The sequence below is a fragment of the Astyanax mexicanus genome, chromosome 14, assembly GCF_023375975.1.
Source record: "Astyanax mexicanus isolate ESR-SI-001 chromosome 14, AstMex3_surface, whole genome shotgun sequence".
NCBI classification, from domain to species: domain Eukaryota; kingdom Metazoa; phylum Chordata; class Actinopteri; order Characiformes; family Acestrorhamphidae; genus Astyanax; species Astyanax mexicanus.
In genome coordinates this window covers 10107919-10132740 of record NC_064421.1, presented here as the reverse complement: position 1 = coordinate 10132740, position 24822 = coordinate 10107919, and the positions used below count along the sequence as shown (strand labels likewise).

The window sequence follows — 24822 nt, the reverse complement described above, 5'->3', positions numbered from 1 at the left end:
GCTCTCCAGATTCTACCAATGAGGTTTGGAGCTACTTTTAACTGGATAACGGTGTAAAAAGTGATTTATCAGCAGGGAAAAAATATGCCCCATATCATTCTTTCTAAAGCATGTCTGGAGAAACTGCAAAAAATTGCTAGATCTTGCATTTTCCAAAAGCAATTACAAAACTACAGTTATTTCAAAACATTTACAGAACTTTTTAGTATGCCTGCAGACATAACAACAAAGCACAATCGTTTTACCAGTAACGTGTTAATCATTAATCATAGCTGCTCAAGCACAATATGAGTGAAGTTTTCTTAGAGAAATGCAGCCAGTCTATTGGTAAACGAGTAAGTTCAGCTAATATTATTATCCTATCCCGGCACAGCTTCTATCTTTCAGCTGGAACACAGGTAGTAAACTGATACCAAGCTTTATTTCATTTAACTGATGCGAGAAGAAAGTAAAAATGAACTTAAACCTGCCATTATTTGTTTTTTTGTCACTTGTTTGGCAAAAAATGACAAAAACAAGTGAAAAGACATTTTCAAATATAGATTTTTTTTGTTAGCTCTGCATTGTATAAACATGGTCAAAACCCAGTGAGATCAACAAGGGTGTGGTGCATTTGACCCAGGTTAAGCTTACTTTTGGTCCAAATCCTAGGTCATTTCTCCCCTTTGGGCCTTGTTCTGTGGGTTCATTGGCTGTAGATCCTGACCTAAACACTGAAGGACACGCTGACCGCTGCCTCAACTCCCTCAGCTGGAACAGAAGCCTCTCACACTGAGACCAAATCAGACAACTGTATCTCTAATGACGTGCATGCCAGGCTGAAGAGGCATTCAACTCCAGTTACAAAATGAGGGTAAAGAGTCATCAGGGTAGTGTTAGCATGAGAAACCCGGTCGAGAAACGGTGTTACAGGGAAAAACACACAGAGTCCATCCACACTGCTGGAGCCAAGAGATCTTTATTTCTCTCACTGGAACATGGGAAGAGGACAAGTGGCTTTTCACATGTTACAAACATGTACGTTCCGTCCGAGCTGAAGGTGCATAATCGTGAATTTCTTTCACATGGATACATTCGACCGGGACTCGACTCTGGTCGAGCCACAAAATACAACTCCAAAAAAATATATAGTTCCTTGTAGTAATCCTATGCTTTGCGAAACATATCGACCCCCTACAAGTGTAGGCTACATTCAGCGAAAGGTTAGGGTTTGCTGTTGAATACAGTACATAGTTAACCAAAACCTACAAAGTTAATCAAAATATTACACAATATGATTATTTACGCGATATACTGCACACTTTAACATGTCGTCCATGTTCTTAATGATTTTTCTTGTTTGTTTTTTAACCAAAACAACAAGTCTGAGCTTGAAAGGGTGCAGTCGTGATGGAGAAAACCAGAAGGAGTTCAGGATGAAACATGAGAATGAGAAGAAATGGTCGACTTTGGTACTTTACTGCACATGATCCAGAACACAATCAAACATGGCAAAGGAGCATATATACTATGTAATATGTGACTCCAGTGACAGTCAGTTTAGGCAGATGACTGTAGAAAACATAGATGCATAGTGGGCTAAAACATTAGTCAAAACATTTGTCCAGCAATCACTTACTGGACAATCTTGGAGTTAAGAGTATAAATCCACTTTCCTTCTGTGTTCAAAGCTCAATGAAAGTGGTTTAAGACACATTCTAGACCAGGGGTCGGCAATTAAGTTTGGCCATCAGCCAGATATTTTCCAAGCCATTACATTGAAAAAATTCTGTTTTGGAAAATAAAAAAAAGTGTAATGGGATGGAGTACTACAGACTAGTAGCTCTCCAGCCCAGAGGGTTGTTGAACCCAATTGCAGAACAGTTGATCTCAAAGCAGGTAAACCCAAGAAGAAAAAGGAAATAAATAAATAAATAAACACACTGCTCCTTACGCGGGATCAAACCCGTGTCATCAGGGTTGCGGTCCAATACAATACCGCTGCCCCGGCTAGTGAATTGGGACATGGCCGGAAAAAAAAACGGCCTTATAAGGAGATAGGGAGGCCAAGAACGGGCAGAAAACGAGAACAGACGGAATGTAAAAAAAAAGCTCGCCAGAGAAGTTTTTTTTCATCATCGTTCATTATAGCTCAAACAACCTCACAAGCCAGATTTTTAATGCTTGCGGGCCACATCTGGCCCTTGTGCCGCCTATTGCTGACTCCCTAGTCTCTACAATCTCGTTTTTTTTTAATGTGACAACATTAAATAAACATTAGATATTTTTGTCTTCAATTTTATAGAACAGAACCAATATAATGGGCAACAGCATCATGTTTTCTACAGTCACTGGTTTAGGCACATCACACTGTGTATCTGTTCAACAGATTTGCATGCTTAAATGCTCTGGACTAAGCTGGACTAGTACCATGATTCTCGTTTATTATTGTCTATATACTGTACGTATTGTCAAAGAACAGTACACATTAGACAAGCACTAAAGCATTCACCAGATAGTCCTGATCTTTAGATCACACAATCAGTTATCATATTAATCAGTATTTATTGAACGATTAGACAAACCTGTTCACCAAAAAGTCTTATTTGTGGCTACTAGCGAATTCTTCTATGCTTATAAACCTCCTGGTGTCCTGATCTTTCTGGTGGTAATACCTTTCAATATAACAAAAACACTCCAAACGTCCAATCAGCAACTGTTACCGACTTGCTCCTTTCAGAACTTTAATCAACTTTAATCAACACATTCTCCTGGTTCAGACCTTCTACAGATCTTCAATATGTGAAGATGTGCACGACTCAATGCAATGGAACAAATGTATACCTGAAACATTAAAAAGTGGCCAGTTTTGAGGCATTTTCCTTGTGGTGGAATTTACCACTGACCAATTTATGCTGGTTTATCTCCTGTTGGATGTGGCCCTGCTGTTTTCAGTTCACTACAGTGGCTATGGCCTTGTCATTGTAGCAGGTTTCGAAGGGCTTTCCTGAGAATAGGATCAATAGGGTCAAAAAGCCAAAAGCGGGTGAAACAGCTTCAGACAACATTGCCCAACTCCCTGATCATCCTGTTCCACCTGTTCATTCAGCCATTCCCTCTAGACTTCCTGTTTTATCAACAACTCTCAACAAGCGGGGCTTTGTTCAGGCTAGAATCCTGACGAATAACAGGACAACTACATTGTCTCTTGTCCTAATATGGGAAATCTTGGTCCAACAAACTCTGCTGTTTAGTCTCTGAAGCGTTTTTCGTCGTTTTCCTCAAGCACACGGAGGTTCCTCGCTGGAGAGCAGGGGGCTGCAGGGCGGTGCTGTGCTCAGAGACCGGAAGGCATAGATGGACGGGTCATAGGAGTATCTGGGAGGGTGACGGCTGCTGCTCAGGTTCTGTGGAGAAAAGAGAAAGGAAGAATGTTGTAAAGATAAAAATAACAGCACTAAAAAGGACCTAAAAACATTTTTTAATGAAATGCAACCAAATTATCATCACAGGTGGTCAAAACAGGGGTCCTATCCTACTTTAAAAGCCTTCAGATTTAGCATTAGCATTAGATAACAACACCGACATGGCCATAGCTGTGACTCTCATTCATCAATAGGCTTGTTTAATGCCCTGTTCACACATATCAGAATGTTTAGAGGATGTTTTTGAACCTTCCACACAGAGATGAAAACTGCTGGCCCTATTTGGATTATTGGCAAAACACAAGATTAATGGCAAATGTGTAAGTCACAAAACTATAAATCTAAATACCATATTTTTTGTACTATAAGGCAGACTGGATTAATAAGGTGCACTATCAATAGACGTCTATTTTCTGGTCTATTTTCATACACAAGGCACATTATGCGACACTAGTAAGGAACAGGGGCATCGCCATGCTTTCCTTCTAATTCAGCTAAAGCTAAGCTAAGTAATCAAAACTGTAATTCTTAAAAAAAAAGCATTTTCTTTTAAAGGGAAATGAGGACTGGATGTTAATCTACACAGATTTCTCTCCTGAAAACTGTTTATTTGGGTGAACAAGGTAAACTCGCAGCCTATAGTCCGATATACACACCTCTGAATAGAGAGCGAGCTAGCGCTTAGCGTGGTTAGCGGCTAATGCTAATGCTGCTCCATCAGTGCTAGACAGGGTTGGCAGCAGGCTACAGGCCAATAATATTCACCTCTGAATGGCAAAAGAGCTAGCATTTAGTGTGGATAGCGGCTAATGCTAATACTGCTCCAGCAGTGCTAGCCGGAGTTAGCAGCAGGCTGTATGCCAATAATTCTCAATAGTACTCAGAGCTAGCGCTTAACTGAAACTCCTGTATAATGCTGTACTTCAGCGGAGTGGTAAAATTCATACATAAGGCACACTGGTGATTTTTGGGATTTTAAATTAGCCATATAGTGCAAAAAATACGTTACATAAATTTGTTTTTGTGTCTTGTATCCTGTTGAGCCTCCTTTAGCCCTGAATACAATATGCAATACGTTTGGGCATGGGAGCCTACAGATTCTGAGAGAGCATCATGTGGCACATTTGCCTACAGATGTTGCAGCTGGGCCTGTAGATCCTGAACACTTAGAAGCTGCTAAAGGGACAACACCTGCTGGTCAATTGTCAATAAATACGTAAATCTGATATATACATTTTTTGGAAATGCTTGCGTTCTGTGTGTGGTTGAGCATTATCTTGCTGAAAAAATGGCAACTGGAAGCCCTGCCCATGAATTTGTCACGGGAGGCAACGCATTAGGGTCCCCAACAGCTCAGGAAGGCAGAATTCGGCTCAAAACCTGTAATTAGTTCTTGCAAACTATTAGTATCAGATAATGTTGTATGAAAATTTAGCAATGTTTTAAAAAAGGTACCAGGGAGATTAGTCTGAAACACTGCAGAAAATTGTTGGTTTCAACAAAGTGTTCAGTGTTCCCTACCCACAGTTCCTGGATGACGAATGCTGTGTGCAAACCCTTTTTTATTGCCACACAAAAGTAGAGAATAAATAACAGAAAAGCTCTTATACCATTTTAATATACTGCCCTCATAAATGTCCAGGATTTAGGCATTGCCAAATATTAGCTACATACCTAATTTGTACACTTCTGGCTCTGCATGTGGAAAACATCAGTAACATGGTATGCGCTTGGTTCTTGCAGGCTTTATGGATTTCCTTTATGGACTGAAGTTACCTTAAAGCCATGCCCAGACTTCAGTAAGCCTGGCATGAAGGGCACGGCTTCATATTTCCCTGAATTTCTCTTCCGCAGCACCTGCATAAACAACTGGCCTAACTAGACTGAGAAACACATTCCACATAAAGTTGCCTACACACCCCTGCAACCCTGAGAATACTACCTTAAAAAATCATGATCTCTGGGTGCTGCTTCTTGGTAGATTTAGGGAAGTAGGGAAGTCTACACTCTTCAAAAAAGGGTTCTTCAATGCTTCTTTATCTAAGACAATGGTTATATTTTGTATACTGTATACTCATCATCAGAAATGGTTGCAAAATAGTTGAATTCAGAAGAAAGTGTCAGATTGCAGGGCTGTTTAGAAGGGAGGTAAAGATTACCATAAACAATAAATGCTGAAAATCTAGACTAATGTGGAACACCTACACAAGTATTGTGTAATGCATGGGTCCACAAAGAAGAGTTGAAGAAACGGTCATTGGAATATATGGTTCTTGGTCTGGTTAAGGTGTTCTTGGATTGGTATAAAGCAGGGGTCGGCAATAGGCAAGTATGAGACATCTGGCCTGTAAGGCTGTCTGAACTATAATGAATAATTTCGCCCATTCTTGTATTTCCGTCCCTTCTTGGGCGCCCTATCTCCTTATAAGGGCATTTTTTTCCTGGCCGTGTCCCAATTCACTAGCCAGGGCAGTGATAGTGTATTGGACCGCGACCCTGACGACACGGGTTCGATCCGATGTGAGGAGCCTTGTGTTTATGTATATATTTTTCCTTTCTTCTTGAGTTTACCTGCTTTGAGATCAACTGTTCTGCAATTGGGTTCAACAACCCTCCGGGCTGGAGAGCTACTAGTCTGCAGCACTCCATCCCATTACACTTCATTTTCTAAAACAGAATTATTTTCTTTGTGGCCCGCAAAATAATGGCTTGGAAAATATCTGACCCGCAGCCAAACTTAATTGCCGACCCCTGGTGTAAAGCCTTATGTAGATGTCTTATTTTCATAATGGTTGTCTAGATTTTATGTCTATTTTCAAATTTAGGGATTTGGGTTGATTCCTGTTACTGATCGGAACCTCTCAAAGTTTTTAATATGTAAATAAGAATGTAAAGAACTTATTTTACTGCAGAGAAATGGCGTTTTGTATCACCTACACCTGTGGCCCATATACGCCACTGTTAGGGGGTTAATTACAATTTTAATGTTTTTTATTAATTCAATGCTTGTTTTTCTTCTCATTTTAAAATAAAAATATGCAGAAAATCATAAATAATGGAGTCCCAGAAAAAAATGTACTGAAGATAATATCAAACGGTCATACCCAACTGAAAAGAGTTGACTGCATGCAAACAAAGTGTACTTGAGAAATGCTTTACCAACCATGCCAATAATAACCATGCTCAATAGGCTACACTTTCTGTATATTCTAAATAAAAAAGCTTTTCGTCTGAGCGTGGCACTCTAATACCAAACCCCTGCTCCTTCTTTCCATGGCTGAGGGCCTGCTTCTAAAATTAGCAGCTCTAAGCCATTTCCCTCCCTAACAGGAAATGGTTTTGTGTGATTTGGCAGTGATGCAGCACTTTCTCCAGCTCTGTTCAGTGTGGGAGATTGGAGGTTATGTGTGCTGATTCTCCACGACCAGGAGTGGCCCCCCTGTGGGTACGGCTTTAACCGCAGAGAGATGGGGAATGGGCCGGGGTCTTCACTGTGCAGATGTGGTGAATTGCTGGCTGATGGCTGAGTAATCCATCTAACGGCAAAAAGCCCACAATTACTTCACATTTCTACTTTAAAAACAGGATCTACTTTGAGTACCAACATAATGAAATCATTGCTTTTGCCAAAGCATCTTTCAGTGAAGGGTTCTTTAAGGAGATGCATGAGGTGTACAGTGGCTTGCAAAAGTATTCAGCCATATTTTGTCACATTACAACCACAAACATAAATATTTATTTAATTGGAATTAAATGTTAAAGGCCAACATAAAGTGGTATACAATTGTGAAGTGGAAAGAAAATTGTGCATGAGTCAAAACATTTTTAAAAATAAAAAACTGAAAAAGCTGCGGTGTGCAAAAGTATTCAGAAGTTGCATGATAACTATAATTGTATTTGTGGTTGTAATGTGACTAAATATGGAAAAGTTCAAGGGGTATGAATACTTTTGCAAGCCACTATACATCAGGTATGTCAAGTAAATATATGAGTAGAGTTTTAAGAATTTCACGATAATAGTAATGATCTGAATTTTGAAAAATTGTGTAATTGTGTTGATAACTGAAAAGCTGTAGATTGTAAGCTTCTTAAATTGCTAAGCAGTTGTTGAGGTATCTCAGGTGGTTGCTTGGTTGCTATGATATCTCATAAGGTTTTTAAAAAGATGTCACAAAGAAATTCATATTGAGGTAGGTAATATGGCGTTTATAATTTCTAATTGCTTTAACATGTGAGGTGGCTTCTATAATCTACAATACACTTGGAGTCAATGGAACTTTACTATTGTATCCCAGACAGCTGCTAAGTGGTTGATAAGGTGTTGCAGATGCTGTGGCATATATAGTGGTTGCTATGCTGCAACTAACCAGTTGATATAGTGTTTCAGGTGCTTTGGGGTTGTTATGGTATACCAAGCGTTACCAAGGTAGGTGCTAGAGTGTTGCTAAGTGATTGTTATACTAGGTAGATACTAAAATGATGTGATGCTTAATCACTTACACTTACATACTGAAGTACAGTACTACAGTACTTTAGATGGTTGCAGGGGTATCCAATTGTTTCCATGATATCTCTAGAGGTTTCTGGAGATTTGTTAGATGGCTAATAGGGTACCCTCTGGGGTTAGGATGTCATACAGAGGTTTTATGTAGTTGCCAGGGTGTTACCAGGGTGTTGTTCTGTGGTTTCTGTGATATTTCACAGGTTGCTCTGCGCTTTTTAAAAAGGAAATGTACTTACGAGCACTAAATGTATGTTCAAATTAGGTAAAGAATATTAAAAGTGCATTTTCAATTTTATATACTTTATGAAAATACACATTAAATATACCTTCTCTGTATTTCCATAAATTGTATTATGAAGCAATATGCTTTAAATTAAACATGTGTTGATAGAAAATATACATAGTGGCATTAAATACTGCTTAATATGCATTTTAGAGTAGTTTTTTTTTCCAGTAGTATTAAGGTGTACACAATATGTGCATCAATATGCAAAGTAGCAAATTTCAACATACTTCAAGTGTAATAAAAAAGATGTTTTAAAAAAAACATACTTAAATCTACTTAAGTTTGCAGAAGTTGTACCTAATGCTTTTATGTTATATTTAAATATAGCTTAATCACAATTGAAATATACTTAAGTTGCCATAAGTTTATTCAGAATAGCACATTTAGTATGTATTTAAGTGCATATTTATTTATTTTTTTTAAAGTATGTACTGTTTCATGTTAAGAATACTTGGAAAATATATAAATTTACTTAAATACACTTTTTCATTACAAGAGTGGTTTTGCAGTGTGGTTGCAATGATAGAAAAAAAAAAATTATCAGAGAATTAGAGATGACATATAAGTTCGAGTCCCCAGCCAGAGGACACTTTTATTAGTCCACTAAATCCAAATGCTTAAAAGAATCATGCAAAATGCTTCTACATCCAAGATGAAATATCTGCTTTCTCCATTTCCCTTCACTGAAAACGGTCCGTGGAAAACCTGGAAAGTGTGACAAGCTAATACATTACATGTGCGAGCTGGATTTAGTGTATTAAATCATTGAACCTTGTCTTAAAAATGATTACAGGGCTACAGAGAAGCGAGGAAAAGAAGAAGAGGCGGGGGAGGATCAGGTTTCTCTCCAAAGGAATGAAAGCAAAAGTTAACTGGTTTTACATATGAGCGCTTGAGCCTGGCATGAGCTGAAAGTGCAGGCGTTCAGAGCGATGAGGTGAGCTGGTGCTACACTGAGCCAGACTCTTTATGCAGCCATATAACTGCTGGGTTCCCTCTCTGTGGGACCAGATCAACACTTCATCATAAAATCTATGAAGAGGTATAATTTTTTATTGCTGTGCTATAGAAATCCATTCCCCTTTAGCTGCAGGCTAAAGGTGCAAATGTACCAAAGTGAGAAATAAAACATTTTAAGGTAATCCCCTCATTATGGCCCTGACAGCACTGGTGCTGTAACAGCTTTCAATGGATCCTACAGTATTTAAGCTCAGTACAGGTGATTGGGTTCAGCTGTAGCTACAGAGACATTTAAACACTTCATCTATTGCCAGAACTGAGTGTCTGATGCTCACTTTAAAAAGTTTGATCATGTGATGTGATACGTGACTGTTTAGTATAAGTTGTTTGATGTATCTCAAAAAATTAGAATATCAACAAAAAGTTGCTTTATTTCAGTTTAATTCCACATGCTACCACATAGCAACACCTTAGCAACCACCTAGCAACACCTTATCAACCACTTAGCAACTGCTTAGCAACACTATAGCAACCACCATGGATACCATAGCAACCACATAGCAACCACGTAGCAACATCTTATTAACCACCACGGATACCATAGTAACACCATAGCATCACCCTGGCAACACCTTTGCAACCACCTAGCAACTGCTAAGCAACACCATAGCAACCCCTTAACAACCACCTAGCAACCACTTAGCAACACCATAGCAACTGCCATGGATACCATGGCAACACCCTTAATAACCACCTAGCAACTGCTTAGCAACCCAATAGCAACCACCATGGATATCAAAGCAACACCTTAGCAACCACAGCGGATACCATAGAAACACCTTAGCAACTGCTTAGCAACTCCTTAGGAACCACCTAGCAACCACAACGGACACCATAGCAACACCTTAGCAACTGCCTAGTAACACCATAGCAACCATTATAGCAAACGCAAACATCCTGCTTTTTCTTCTTCAGGAAATGCACTTTTCTAGTCAAATCATTCAGCACATGTCTCGATTACTATGCACTGAATGTTTACAATGCATGACTCTTAAATGTGAATCACTGAATCTGATCTGCTGGTGTTTATAAGAATATGAAACAAAATATGCCCTCTAATCACTTTGTCTATCTAAATAAATGAATAAATAAATGAATAATTCTTCTTCCTGTAGTTATCTCATATGTACTGTAGGTCACAGCACAGAAGACACCTTCACAGATCCTCATGGTCTATGGGAACATGCTAACCCCTCCACCTTCACATATGCCTCGTCAACAAGCTCGGCTGCAGTCTGAGCGTCGACGTGGAGATTGTTTTCTGCTCTGGTTTCAACTACCGATGACTCCTCTTTTCCTCCCTCCCTCCCTCCCCCTTTCTTTCCCTTTCCCCATCTCCCTCTTGTTCCTCAGTCCTTAACCTCACAACTCCCACTGCACTCTCTCTCTAGCCCCCATGACAATTGCTCCTCCACCCTAACGGGCCCCCTGGTAGCTACAACCCCCTCTTTCACCTGGAGCACAGCCAGAAAAGAAAACGAAGCGCGAGAGAGAGAGACAGAGAGAGAGAGACAGAGAGAGAGAGAGAGAGATAGGGAATGATAGAGGAGAGAGCAGAAGCGAGGGGCCCATCCCTTTAGCATGTGGAGAGGAAGGAGGACACGATAGGAGGAGAGACGGTTAACAGGGAGGGAGGGGGAGTCAGTCATCAGCAGACAGATGGTGACGGACAGAGGGACCAAAATAAGAAAAGTTTTTGAGTGACAGCTGTTTTTACATACAAGAAAATTTGGTGATTTTACACAAACCAAATACATGAGCTTTTCACATTACTTTATTATTTCTTGTTGACATAGTCTATGTATTTTTCGCACAATAAGGAGCACCGGATTATAAGGCGCATTATCAATAAATTGTATTTTAAAGTGCATTAAACGACACTAGTAAGGATTCCTAGTGGCAGGGTTCATACACTTTTTAACCAATAAATAGTCTTGACTTTTACATGACTTTTCCATGGCTTCTTTTAAAACATCACTATAGACATGGACAATAAAACTGACTATAGTTAGCCTTTATCTTACCTAAAATAGATGACAAAATTTTGAAATATCACACATTTTACTAGGTGAATAACATTTCTGCACATCTATGACTTATATTTAAATGAATTAAGATCGACAGCATTAAATTATCATTTTTATCTGTGTAAATTTACAGTTACAGTGCAGCTAAAACTCCAGTCAGAGACCCATGCAGCCAACTAGCTAATTTAAAGTAAATTATTTTTTAGAACCAAAACAGCTTTTCTCAGTCAATAAACAAAATAATAATTCAAATTTCCACAACTTTTCCAAAACGTATCCAGGACTGGAACGTGCAATGTTCAAATTCCATGACTTTTCCAGGTTTTTCATGACCATACGAACCCTGAATGGGAAAGCTGGGGAAAGCGCCTAGTAAACAAAGCTGTAAGTCAAATGAGTGCTGGATTTTAATCTATACATAGATTTCTCTCCTAAAAAACATTTATTTGGGTGAGCAAAGCACTTCGATTTATTTACAGTAAGCTTAGATTTCCAATATTTTGCCTAAGAGTAAGTTTTCAGTAAAGTTTCTCCAGCACAAAGGCTGGGTGCAGCATCATTAGCATTAGCCGCTAACCGCAGAACCAATGAGACCATGTAAATGCCCCCGATAGCGCTAGACTGGGAAACCCTGAGTGTTCCGGTAACCCAGGGCGCTATAAGCTAGCGGTTCATCCTATGTAGCTTGTATTTACATTGTAAACACGCAGACTATAGTCCAATACACTCACCTCTGAACGGCGAAAGAGCTAGTATTGTGGTTAGCGGCTAATGCTAATGCTGCTGCGCGCAGCCTTAGTGCTGGAGAAACTTCACTAAAAACCCAGCCTTATAATGCTGTACTTCAGCGGAGTGGCTTTAGTATTTTTTAATACCTGACAGGTAGAATTCAAAGATAAGCCGCATTATAAGGATTATAAGGTACACTGTCGATTGTTTGAAGTATTTAAAGTGCACCTCATAATCTGAAAAATATGAGAAGTTGTTTATGTTCAAACTTAAGCAAACAAGCTATGATCTGACATGACCTACAGCTAATTCCCTCGGCAACTAAGGGTTCATTTCATTGGCCAGTGACTTACCATCACTGTGTAGTCTTTTCCCTGCTGTAAGGGAAGGCTGTGAGAGCAAGTTACAACTTTTTCTGCTGCTGCCTAAACACTACAAAGACCACTAATGCACTGATTTGGTTATCGTGACCTTTTAAGGCAAAAATGTAGACGATTTGATATAAAGTATGTTATTATAGACTGATTCACATTACCAAGTCAACCAAGTCAACTGCACAGTTAGTCGTTAGCAAGCTGAGGAGATTTTAGTAGGGCCTGGCAGGGTTAGCTTTTAGCATAGCACCTGGCTAGCATGCACTGCCTTTAAAGGTTTCCAACAACAAAGCACTCTCTATTAGCAGTTAGCATTAATTTTTTATACATGTTTTATGTTTCACCTTGATTGCCAACACCACTGTCAATTATCAATACTAGGCATTTTAGTGCAGCCTATCAGACTTAAGTGGGCGGGAGGGGGAGTGGCCTAATTACACTGTGCACACAACCACACTCACAACATAAGCCTTTTTTGTGAAGGTGATAAAAAATTAAAGGATTTTTAAGATTTTTGAGCCAAACCAGTCCATCAGTTGTCTGAAGACAGATGGTTAGAGACGAATTGGACCAAATTTAGAGAAACTAGACCAAAAACGTTTTAGAACAGAGGACGGAGGGATAAAAGAGAAGATATGTGGAAAAGCTGACTGAAAACGAACAGGCCGTGGGAGGAAAATAATGAACATCTATCTCTCAGTATCTCTATGATTCTCTCCATGACTGTAGATCACACAACCTGCAACAGCAGGCACTCTATAAATGGAAAATGACTTCATCCCAACACACACACACACACACACACACCAGTGCTTTCCCCATCACTTGCTCCTCTTCTCCTCTTCACCTTAATCAAATAAACAGGACAAATAAACGATCCCTGCTAGATGAAATGGAGGTTCTTGGATGTGGCGAGCAGAAAGGCTATTACACAACAATTATGTTTAAAGCTGATTAGGAGCAGAAAGAAAGAACAGCGGCTGTTCAGAGTTCAGAGGAACTCTGAATGAAAACCCAGACATTCAGAGGAAGGGCCAAGTTGTTTATATGGTGCATGCTGACATAAATACTGTATGTTTTTTCATCAGATAAACAAACATCTCCTAATTTTATGTAATTTATCTGATTTTAGGAATAGGTTTGAACTAAGGCTTCTAAAATCTGATTTAACAAGAGCTTCTTACCACAGGCCATCAGTCTACTAAACTCTTACTCTAAACCCACTTATACTTTACACAACACTCTCACCTATCAGGACTGTTAATCTTTTGATAACAAACACACACACACACACACACACACACACACACACTATCTAAGCAAACATTCTCAAGAACTTGTCCTTCAGCACAGACCATCAATCTACATAACCTGTTCTAACAATATACAACACAGTGGATTATCAGGTGTGCTATACACAGACATGCTGTCTAAACACAGTTATTACTCGGTTACTGTGAAACTGTGGAAATATCTATGCACATTTTGTGCAATAATTCTATTTTATTTATTATTTGAGTATAATTCAATCACTGTAAAGATGGTTGAATACTTTATATTTGTATTGAAAAAACAATAGCCTGCAGAAACACATTCTTGTACATCAGCACTCTTTGCTGTGTAGATGGATAAAGAGGAAGGTATGGATCAATAGATGAAGGTATGGATGAATGGAGGGAATTATTGATGGATAGATAAATGATGGATGGAGGTATGAATGGATGGATGTATGAAAGGATAGATAGGTGGAGGGAGGGATGAATTGGGGGAGGTATGGATGCATGGAGATATGAATGAATGGAGGAAGGTATGAAAGGATGGATGGATAGATGGATGGATGAATGGATGGATAAATGGAGGGGGTATGGATGAATGGAGGTAGGTATAAAGGATGGATGGATAGATGGATGGATGGATGATGGAGGGGGTATGGATGAATGGAGGGAGGTATGGAAGGATTGATGGATGGATGAAGTGAGGTGTGGATGGCTGAATGGAGGGAGGTATTAATGCATGGAGATATGGATGAATGGAGGCAGGTATGAAAGGATGGATGGATAGATGGATGGATGGATGAATGGATGGATGAATAGAGGGGGGTATGGATGAATGGAGGGAGGTATGAAAGGCTGGGTGGATAGATGGATGGATGGATGGATGGATGGATGATGGAGGGGGGGTATGGATGAATGGAGGGAGGTATGAAAGGATTGATGGATGGATGGATAGATGAATGGAGGTATGGATGGATGGAAGATAGATAGATAGATAGATAGATAGATAGATAGATAGATAGATAGATAGATAGATAGATAGATAGATAGATAGATAGATAGATAGATAGATAGATAGATAGATTTTTTTTACAAAGGAAACTGTTAAAAACCTATACTTTCCAAACGTAAACTACTGCAATATAGCATGTGTTTGTGTGTGTTTCTCTGTATGTGTATGTGAGTGTGTGTGTGTGTGTGTGTGTGTGTGTATGTGTGTGACTCATGCCACTGCCTCCAGCAACCTGATCTGCAGCCTCCCGTTCGCCCATGTGTGCACCTATTCCTGTGCCATGCTTGGTGGGCAGCAGGAGTTTGTGCCAGCCTGCTGGTGACGTCACACACTGTCAACACCCAGCTCGCTCCTTCTGGACTGGCACAGACCCTGCTAGAAAAACACCACTTCCTCTCGCACGGTTCTCAGGGTCAGCGAGGGTATTCTGACTGCAGTTACCCCGACGGCCTCAGTGAAGTTTTACAAATAACCATTACAGTGCAAATAAAATGTACATTTATTAATAAACTGCATTCTATACTATCTATTACTATATTTTGTTATTTTACAATTTCCTTTAAATGCCTCATAAAATACAATTTAAACACTTCAACAGTAATTATCTGTGGCCCGCCGTGATAGGGAGACCCAACACTCTAAACATGAGAATGGTGTCATGATGTTAAAAGCACGGAGTCTTCCTGGAAAGCCATTCCTAAAAAGTAATATTATTCTAACTGACGTATGCGTGTGTTTGTGTGTCTGTGTATTGTCGTCACACTCACCCGGATCTTTATAGTTCTTGTTTTGCCTCCACAGTTCTTTTTCAGGAGCATTTTCTGGAAGACAAAATCAAAGCAGAAATATTGACACTGATAAAGCCAACATCCTCCCCTATATTCCTGCAGTGTTTTCAGTTTTCCTTCAGTGCACTTCAGAGCTTGACCAGCATCGCACTTTTATGACCACTACAATATCAGCTACAGCTACGTTTCACCAGAATACATTTAATATATTCAAACAGGTCGTCTGTATATACAGCTCTGGGAAACATTAAGAGACCATTTAAGTTTCTGAATCAGTTTCTCTGATTTTGCTATTTATAGGTTTATGTTTGAGTAAAATGAATATTGTTGTTTTATTCTAAAAACTACAGACAACATTTCTCCCAAATTTTAAATAAAAATATCGAACTTTAGAGCATTTATTTGCAGAAAATTAGAAATGGCTGAAATGACAAAAAGATGCAGAGCTTTCAGACCTCAAATAATGCAAAGAAAACAAGTTCATATTCATAAAGTTTTAAGAGTTCAGAAATCAATATTTGTTGGAATAACCCTGGTTTTAAATCACAGTTTTCATGCATCTTATCATGTTCTCCTCCACCAGTCTTACACACTGCTTTTGGATAATGTTACGCCACTCCTGGTTCAAAAATTCAAATAGTTCGGTAAAATCAAAGATATTCATCATTTTTAAGTGGTTTCTTATTTTTTTTCAGAGCTGTAAATGGCAACTTGGTTCATTCATCATGACTATAATTTTATTTAAAGATGTTTTAACATATTTGATAAGCTGTGATATGTTTTTTTTTAATAATGATCTTCATTTTATTATTTTTACTGCATTTAAAACCCTACAGAATTAAACGTACACTAATGCCTTTTTCATCTGTTTATTACAGTTTTCGGGACCTTTCTAATCTCTGCAGTGTTATGATATCACAGCTAATAAGCTTATAGAACATATTATGCTACAGCAGATCCAGTAAACCAGCCAAGAAACAAGATTTCAAATGTTGAGCCTTGGACACAATAATACAGTCCAGAGAAAAGAGCTCAAGGCAAAGCAGCCCCGAAATGCTCTTCACTGCAAACTTTGTTGAGAGACAGACTACAAGCCCACCCAACCATCCAAAACTGGTTTCGACATCTGTCGTCCGAGCCATTCATGAAAGCAAAACAAAGAGCAGACCCCCGTGCACTGCGTATGAGCAACTGCATATGGCTGTGGATTAGTCTGTATGGATTACTGTAATAAAGGGAAATTGGAAGGATTCATATGACCGTTGTCCAAATGCAGGTCATTATCCTAATACTGAACAGCTGTCCAGTCCTATAGTCAAAGAGCTGCACCATCTATTCATGCTTCTCTATAAAAAACTGAAGAAGCAAAACTGTACTATTCAGCAGCAGAGATATAGCCTGAGGGCAGACTCTGTAAAGAAGGGCATAGAGTAGTCTATACACATGTTCATAAATAAGGCTATTATCACTGTTGTGAAACAATTACTTCGTTGAAAGTAAAAACACACTCAAAACAGATGCAAATCAGCAGCTCACATTCCCTCAATAACTTTTTTCAGCACCTATTCAGCAAATATCAGCAAAGAAAATGAATTTTACTATATTAGTAATGTTAGGATGTACTGATTAACAACTGAATGTTAAGGACTGATATTTGATATTTGAACAATGTACCCATACCAGCTGATAACCATTGTATTTTACAAGCTGGACACTTGGGCATAGTATTGAGTAGTATAGGTGTTTAAGACAGTGTAGGAAGTACATTGTAGGAATATAGAGTAGTATAGGAAGTACAGCTCTGAAAAAAAATAAGAGACCACTTCAGTTTCTGAATCAGTTTCTCTGATTTTGCTATTTATAGGTTTATGTTTGAGTAAAATGAACATTGTTGTTTTATTCTATAAACTACAGACAACACTTCTCCCAAATTCCAAATAGAAATATTGTCATTTAGTTCATATTCATAAAGTTTTAAGAGTTCAGAAATCAATATTAAGTGGAATAACCCTTGTTTTTAATCACAGTTTTCATGCATCTTGGCATGTTCTCCTCCGCCAGTCTTACACACTGCTTCTGGATAACTTTATACCACTCCTGGTGCAGAAATTCAAGCAGTTCAGCTTGGTGGTTTGACGGCTTGTGATCATCCATCTTCCCCTTGATTTTATTTTAGAGGTTTTTAATTTGGTAAAATCAAAGAAACTCATCATTTTAAGTGGTCTCTTATTTATTTTTTTTCCAGAGCTGTATATAAAAGTATAGATAGTATAGCGAAGTATAGGGAGTATAGTGAGTCTAGGGAAGTATAGGGAGTATAGAGGAGAATAGAGTATATGGTAATATAGAAAATACAGGGGAATATATGGAGTAGTATAGAGTAGTGTAAGACAGTATTGGGTAGTATAGGACAATATATGGTAGTACGGGGTCATAAAAGGTGTATAATGTACTATAGGGTACATGATGTATAGTCGGTGTTGGGTAGTATATTGAATGAAGGGTAGTATACCAGATATAGTGAAGAACAGGGAGTATAGGGTGGTAAAGGAAATATAGGGTAGTACAGGACGTATAGTGTATTAAATGGTAGTATTGGGTAGTATAGGCAAGCATATGGTAGTATAGGACAGTATATTGGGACAGATATGTTTTTTTTATTAAACTTTAAAACTTGATGGATGGAAAACTTACTAATATTTTTTCTTAATATTGCCATTGCTGGAGAAGTCAATCTGTTTACTTATAACATAATTACACACATGTAAAATATACAATTTTCAGTGTATACAGGAAAACTATTAACAATAATCACAAATATCTGCCAATTCAGCCTAAAGCAGCTTAACCCCACCTAACCTGGACGTCCAAAAACAAGGTGGACATAAACAGAAAACCCAAGGGAACGTTTTTTCACTTAAAGGGTTAAAACATGAAGAGCTTTTGGCAGGCACTTCAGCAGGGCCCATATTGTTATCCCTCCCACACCTCCCCTTCCACTTGAGTGAGCATGCACACACACACACACACACAGCCACACACACACACACACTTACAACACACACACTCTGCCCCGCTGCATCTCATAATCTGCCCTTGCCACAGAATCCTAGAGACATATGGAGGCCCACAGTACGATGCCACTTTCTATTCCCCCCTCCTGCCCTCTCGTGCTCTCTCTCTCTTCCCCTCCTTCTTTCTCTCTTAACATTCTCCATACAGCCTTCCCTCCATCCCGGGACAACAGCTCTGCTCCGTCCAAACTAATATTAAACATGGATTTTGGCTGCCTGGTCAGTCTCCTCCTGTCTCTGTCATTTTTCACTCCTTTGCATACACACACACACATGAATAGACGCATACACAGTCTAGCTTGGCTTCATGGGGAGAGAAAGGGGGCTGGGGGGTTGAAGTGACATCTGTCATCCGTTCCTCTCTCTCTCTCTTTCTTTCTCTCTCTCTCTCTCTCTCTCTCTCTCTCTCTCGTTCTTCCTTGTGGTTGGCACAAGAGCCTAATGTGTGTGTATATGTGTGTGTTTGACAGCCTTTCAAGTCTGGCCACCCAGGAAACAAAGCGTGGTGCTCGGAACCATCATAAGTGTTTTCTCTGAATAGGCCGCAGTCTAATGAAGACAGGAGGAGGGGTGAAGGATGTTCACGAGCTGCAGGGAGAACATAAATCCAACATGCACACCCATAACTGATGCGAAAACTAATAATCTGACTACATAGAGTAAATGGTCTGTCCTATTCATCTTAACAGCAGCCAGTTTCAACAATGCCTTTTGAGGTCTGTCCAGGAGTCAGCCTATGTTAAATAGTGGTTTAGGAAAGGAAAATATAGCACATGAAGCTGAACATGGACAGGGCATGTATTTAGGATTGAATATCAGTTCAGATATTAACAAAATTAGCTGAAAAGTCTTGGATAATTAGGCTGATCCATGAGATCGATCCATTTACTCAACCCAATGCTCACAGTGTGGGCAGCCGCATGCTGGTTTTCTAGGCTTCATCACTCAGAGCAACCTACAGACATGTTACAGTCAGTCACTAACTATCAGCAGCTGTGTCTATTAGCATTGTGCCACTAACTCTAGGTATCAAAAGTGTTAAACAGTGTTAAACAACCCAGAATATCCTTTATATTTTAGATTCTTCAAAATAGCACCTCTTGCTTAGATGACAGCTTTGCACATCTTGTCTGGATTTTCTCAGTCAGCTTTATGAGGTAGAGTCACCTGGAATTCAGGCTTTCAGTTAACAGCTGTGCTGAACTTGTCAAGTGTTAATTAACCACTTGAATTTCTTGTCCTCTTAATGTGTTTAAGAGCATCAGTTGTAAAGTTGTGAAGAGGCAGAGTTACAGGTATACAATGAATAGTTTTATTTGAGTAATGTTCTAATCCATATTATGACAAGAACTACTCAACTAAATAAAAAAAAAAAGTTTAAGAAATATAGATCAGTCAATTAAAAAAAATAAAAAACTTTGCAAGTACCTTCAAGTGCTGTTGCAAAGACCATCAAAAGCATTATGATGAAACTGGCTCTCCAGGACCACCCCAGGAAAGGAAGACCAAGAGTTGCCAAGTTCATTAATAGCCATAGAAACCAAAAGTTAACTGCATCCCAGCACTTTATTATTCCTTAAGTGTTTCTTCATAGATTACTTCAGTATTAATTTACAATGTAGGTAAAAAAAAACACGGAATGAGAAGGTGTGTATTAGCTTTTGACTAGTACTGTAAATCTACTATATACATCTATGTGTTATTTGTAAGTGTAGAATCTCAGGTGTAAATGGACCTCTCCACCACATCCCCTAAAGCCTTGACTGGGCTCATGTTGTGCAAGTATTGAGAATACACCTTTTATGGTCTTGAGAATACCCCTTGAACTAATTCTGTACAACTTGAGCCCAATGGCATTTTCTGTGAATTGTAGATTTGATGCCATATTGAGATTCTATAGGGTTTAGCACAATATTATGAGGCCCACTATCAATATATTTCTATTTTCTGGTCTACTTTCATACATAAGGCGCACTAGCTTATAAGGTGCATTATGCGACACTAGGAGGAACAGGGGTGTCACCATGTTTTCCTTCTAATTCAGCAGGTCTCGCTGCTGGGTTAGCAGCAGGCTACAGGCCAATAATACTCACCTCTGAATGACAAAAGGGCTGGCGCTAATGCTAATACTGCTGGAGAACTAAACTGAAACTCCTGTATATCCCTACACTTCAGTGGAGTGGCTTTACTGCTTCTTATACCTGACTGGTAGAATTCATACATAAGGCACACTGTTGTTTTTAGGGAAAATGAAAGAATTTTAGGTGTGCCTTATAATGTGAAAAATACGGTAATTCATGTCTCATGACTTTTGACATATAAGTTTGGATCTACCAATAATTGAATAACATTTTGAAAATTATTGTAAAGTTTTTAGTGGGAGGAATTGGGTATAGAATAAACTGTAAACGCAATAGTTTTTATAAGTGAATTTCATAAGATATGTAATTATACAAAGAACTGTTATAAATGAAATATGAAACCAGCTTACCTGCTGCATCTTCTCCAGGTCTAAGCTGGGTCGGCCAGGCTCTCCTGTGTAAGAGGGCCGGTGCCTCCAATAGGGCATGGAGGGCTGCTCAAAATGACTAAGGATGATGGGCCTGGCGGAGAGGCGGGTGGTGGCCATGGTGGGTGGGGGTTTGAGGCCTCTGGGCGGAGAGGAGCTGAAGAGAACAGGGCTCGGTGAGGTGGCACTCAGACGGGCTCCAGCACTTGGCTCACACAGATCTATCAAAATCATCAAATCAAATCAAATTTATTTTTATAGCACTTTTTACAACTGGTGTTGGTACAAAGCAGCTTTACAGAAACATGATCACAGGACAAACAATCAGACAAAACATTAAACATAAAAAATCACACGACAAACACTTTATTGTCCTTTAGGTTTACAATTTTTTTTAAATGATTGAATACAATTATGTCATTATTATTATCTACTCTATAGTTTTGTATACACCCAAAACTTCCATAAAACACAACCGATACACTACCTTTCACCTCCTCGTCACTGGAGGCGCTGCTGAGTTCGCTGTGTCGGGGCCATTTGCGGCCGCCCTCTGTGCCGGTGGCCCCTGCAATACGCTCCAGCTCCTCCTCTGAACTGTGCCGGTCCATCGCGGGCTCCAGCAGCAGCCTTAATCTCCGCAGGTGGGCCGGAGAGAGCAGACCCTGGTTGTGCTGCTGACTTGTGGCCAGAGGGGTCAGAACACAGTTCCTCCTGCGTTCTAATGGACGGAGACATGGTCAGTTAAAAAAATATAAAAAATACATTCTTTGGACGTGTGAATCAAACGATAAAAATCATAAGCGATGATCATTGATGAGCTTCTACTTTGAACATGAAATAGTAATATTGCTTTTCGCTCCACCCACTAACACTTTATAAGTAAAGTAAATTATAAGGAGTACAGATAGTAGTAATAAAAGTTTTTTTTTTTAAATTCTGTTATAACCAGTCTATGAAGCTGTTGTGCAGGTTTTTTTCCACAGTGTCACATGTGTACCAGGAATATGTAATACATTTACATACAGGGTAATACAAAGAGCGCAGTGGGCAATAAGGATTGTGAATGGCTGCGTCTACACTGCAAAAAATCCATTGGCAAAAACTAGATCAAATGTATGTACCGTAAATTGAGACGTAAATGCAATTAATTAAATTATGCAAAAAAAAACTGCCAATGGGGTGAGCAAATTTTTCTTTTTGAGATTTCTTAAAATAAGAATTACAAAGTCTCTAAATTAGAGAAATAAGACTTAAATCAAGCAAAAATGCCTTGTTTTCTGGCTTAAACAAGAATCAGAATAACTTGTGACATTTTGTGCTTATTTTGAGTTTAAATTAGTTGAATTAAATTAAATTAGTTGAATTAAAACAAGATAAAAATGTGTAAGACTGAATAGGATCATTATTTCTAAGTAAAGTGAAACAATCTTAAACCTACAATGCTTAATAAGACAACTCTTAACAATTCTTATTAGAGAAAAAAAAGGATTTACTGCCTTGAAATTTAAGCTAATTTCACTTGCTAAAATTTAGTTTTTTTGCAGTGTAACTTAGGTTTTCCATGCTATCAGACAAGCGACTGTGTGAGAAATCACATTCTTTAAAACCAGGCAGATATGGAATGTAAAGCAATATAAAAAGGAGAATTTAGATTTTATGCTAATTTAAACAGACTTTATATCTTTTTAAAACGGACAAACTTTTTTTTGTAACATGGCATTTTTTTAACACAGAGAATTTTAAATCACCATGTCATCTCATATAACCAAAATACTCACTTTAAGGAGTTTTATTCTATAAATAATTAACAATATAGAGAAATTTACAGTATTAAGTTTTCTGTCCACCACAGCAAGCCCCGGAATGATGTAATGCTTTAATGACTGAGTCAACACGAGGTCTAGCATTACAGCTCAGGTCAGAGTAAGGTTAATTCTAAATAAGTTTAGAGGCCACACAGTTTAGTGAATCATTATACACACATAAGCTGGAGCTCAGTGCTGAGCCAGGATTATGAGGAAAAGAAAGTGTGGACAAAAAATAGATTATGAAATGATGAAACGCAAACACACACATACACACCTCTATCAATCTGTGCCAGCTCCTGATTCTCCCCTTCAGAATCCTCACTCTCTCCACCCTCCTCGCTGCCATGGTAGGAAATCTGTGTTTAAAAAGCAATACATTATTATCAGTTATATGATACATATTCTACTACATTAGTCATGATTAGCCCTGCCAACACCTTTGGTTACACTTTACCAGGTAAATACATTAGACAGAATGTCTCAACTAATTATTAATTGGCACTAGTTCAGACATTATTATCATTACAAAATGTTTTAACTTATGTCTCATTAATAATTAATTAATTATTTACAAAACTCTTAATCTCAAAAGTCTTAACTACTGTCAATTCATTATTAGTTGAGACATTACTTAACATTTAACAATGTTTTTACTGTCCTAAGTATAATAAAAATAAATCAGCACACTTTTAAAGAGAATTTCACTTTTCTTTAAAATTTTAGAAAAAGAATGTTCAGTCATTGATATTGGAATATGACGATTTTTATATATCCTAAATCCGGGGTGTCCAAACTCTTTTTGTTGGGGGCCAGAAGGAGAAATATATTTGAAGTCACGGGCCACAGACTCTGTAATAAAACAAATAATGAAATATACCACTTTAAATAATACTTTTTCCTGATTACTTTCATTTACACACCATTTTACTTGACTTACTATCTTTATCTTTGACAGTGTTGTGTAAACTAAGATTTTTCAAATTGATGTTTCATTTCATGATGTCTCTTAATATTAAACTCCTTAATTACGGCAACTTTTAGACTCTTTTGCCCCGTTTTTCTGCACTACAACTGAGCACTCTCTCTGCTTTTAGACTCTTTGGCCCGTTTTTCTGCGCTAGAAATGCGCACTCTCTCCGCTTTTAGACTCTTTGGCCCGTTTCTGACACCTAGCGTTCAAACTTTGAATCTCACATTATAAAAACCTGCTTGACAGCGGGCAAACTTTCATTCTATTTCTAAAATAGTAGTTTTGGACACCCCTGTCCTAAATAAATCAGGCATACATTTTCAAACACTCAACATAATGTCTCATAATGGCCCACCTTGCTAAATAAAACAATTGACAATACAGAGTTTCCACTAAAAATAAGCCACCGCCGCTGCTGAATTTTATGAATTGTCATGAAATCACAAATACAAAACTATGTAGAAGACATTTAAATAGGAAAAACATGAGATGAGAGACAAAACAGGTACATTAAACTAGCTAATATTAAATTAGACAGCTAGGTTTTAGAGTATAAAATGTAATGTATAAAATTACAATGTAATGTAAAAAGCCTGTAACACTTCAGTGCCAGGTGTCAACTCTTCTTTAAATTCCTCAGTGCCACAAACATGCCAGGCAGCATTTTGAGAGTATAACATTTAATTAAATCCACAGATGGAATATATAAGCTGGAAACCAGACAGTTCCTGGAGAGGTTTCTGTTGAACATTTTATTAAGCTATAAAATTATTAATTTATGCCAGTAAAAATGAACTTAAACATGCCGTTTTCTGGCTTCATGCCAGCAATGTATACAGCAGCACTCTGATACCAGAGTTCTCAGATTGCTACAGTGGTTTCCAACCAAAACTTGTTCCAAAAGTGTCTCTGCTGACAATGCCGCTGAAAGAAATCTTACAGAAAAACACTGCTGCAATATCTAGGTCAGCAAAAATGATTGAGGTCATGTCCATATATTGAACGATAAATCGATAACGTAATAACTGTGAAAGGCCTAG

General features: G+C 38.4%; 1 protein-coding gene across 1 annotated transcript in view; it reads right to left on the bottom strand.

The window, feature by feature from the left end:
* Positions 1 to 939: 939 nt before the first annotated feature.
* si:dkey-16j16.4 (uncharacterized) overlaps positions 940 to 24822 on the bottom strand; it is a 50947-nt gene continuing 27064 nt past the window's right edge. Inside the window, exons 2-6 of the mRNA XM_049463503.1 lie at positions 23087 to 23168; positions 21489 to 21722; positions 20984 to 21222; positions 15398 to 15451; positions 940 to 3386 (exon numbers count right to left, since the gene is read on the bottom strand). Coding sequence (XP_049319460.1) covers positions 3261 to 3386; positions 15398 to 15451; positions 20984 to 21222; positions 21489 to 21722; positions 23087 to 23168 — 735 coding nt within the window. The 3' untranslated portion in view covers positions 940 to 3260. The remainder of the gene's footprint in view (positions 3387 to 15397; positions 15452 to 20983; positions 21223 to 21488; positions 21723 to 23086; positions 23169 to 24822) is intronic.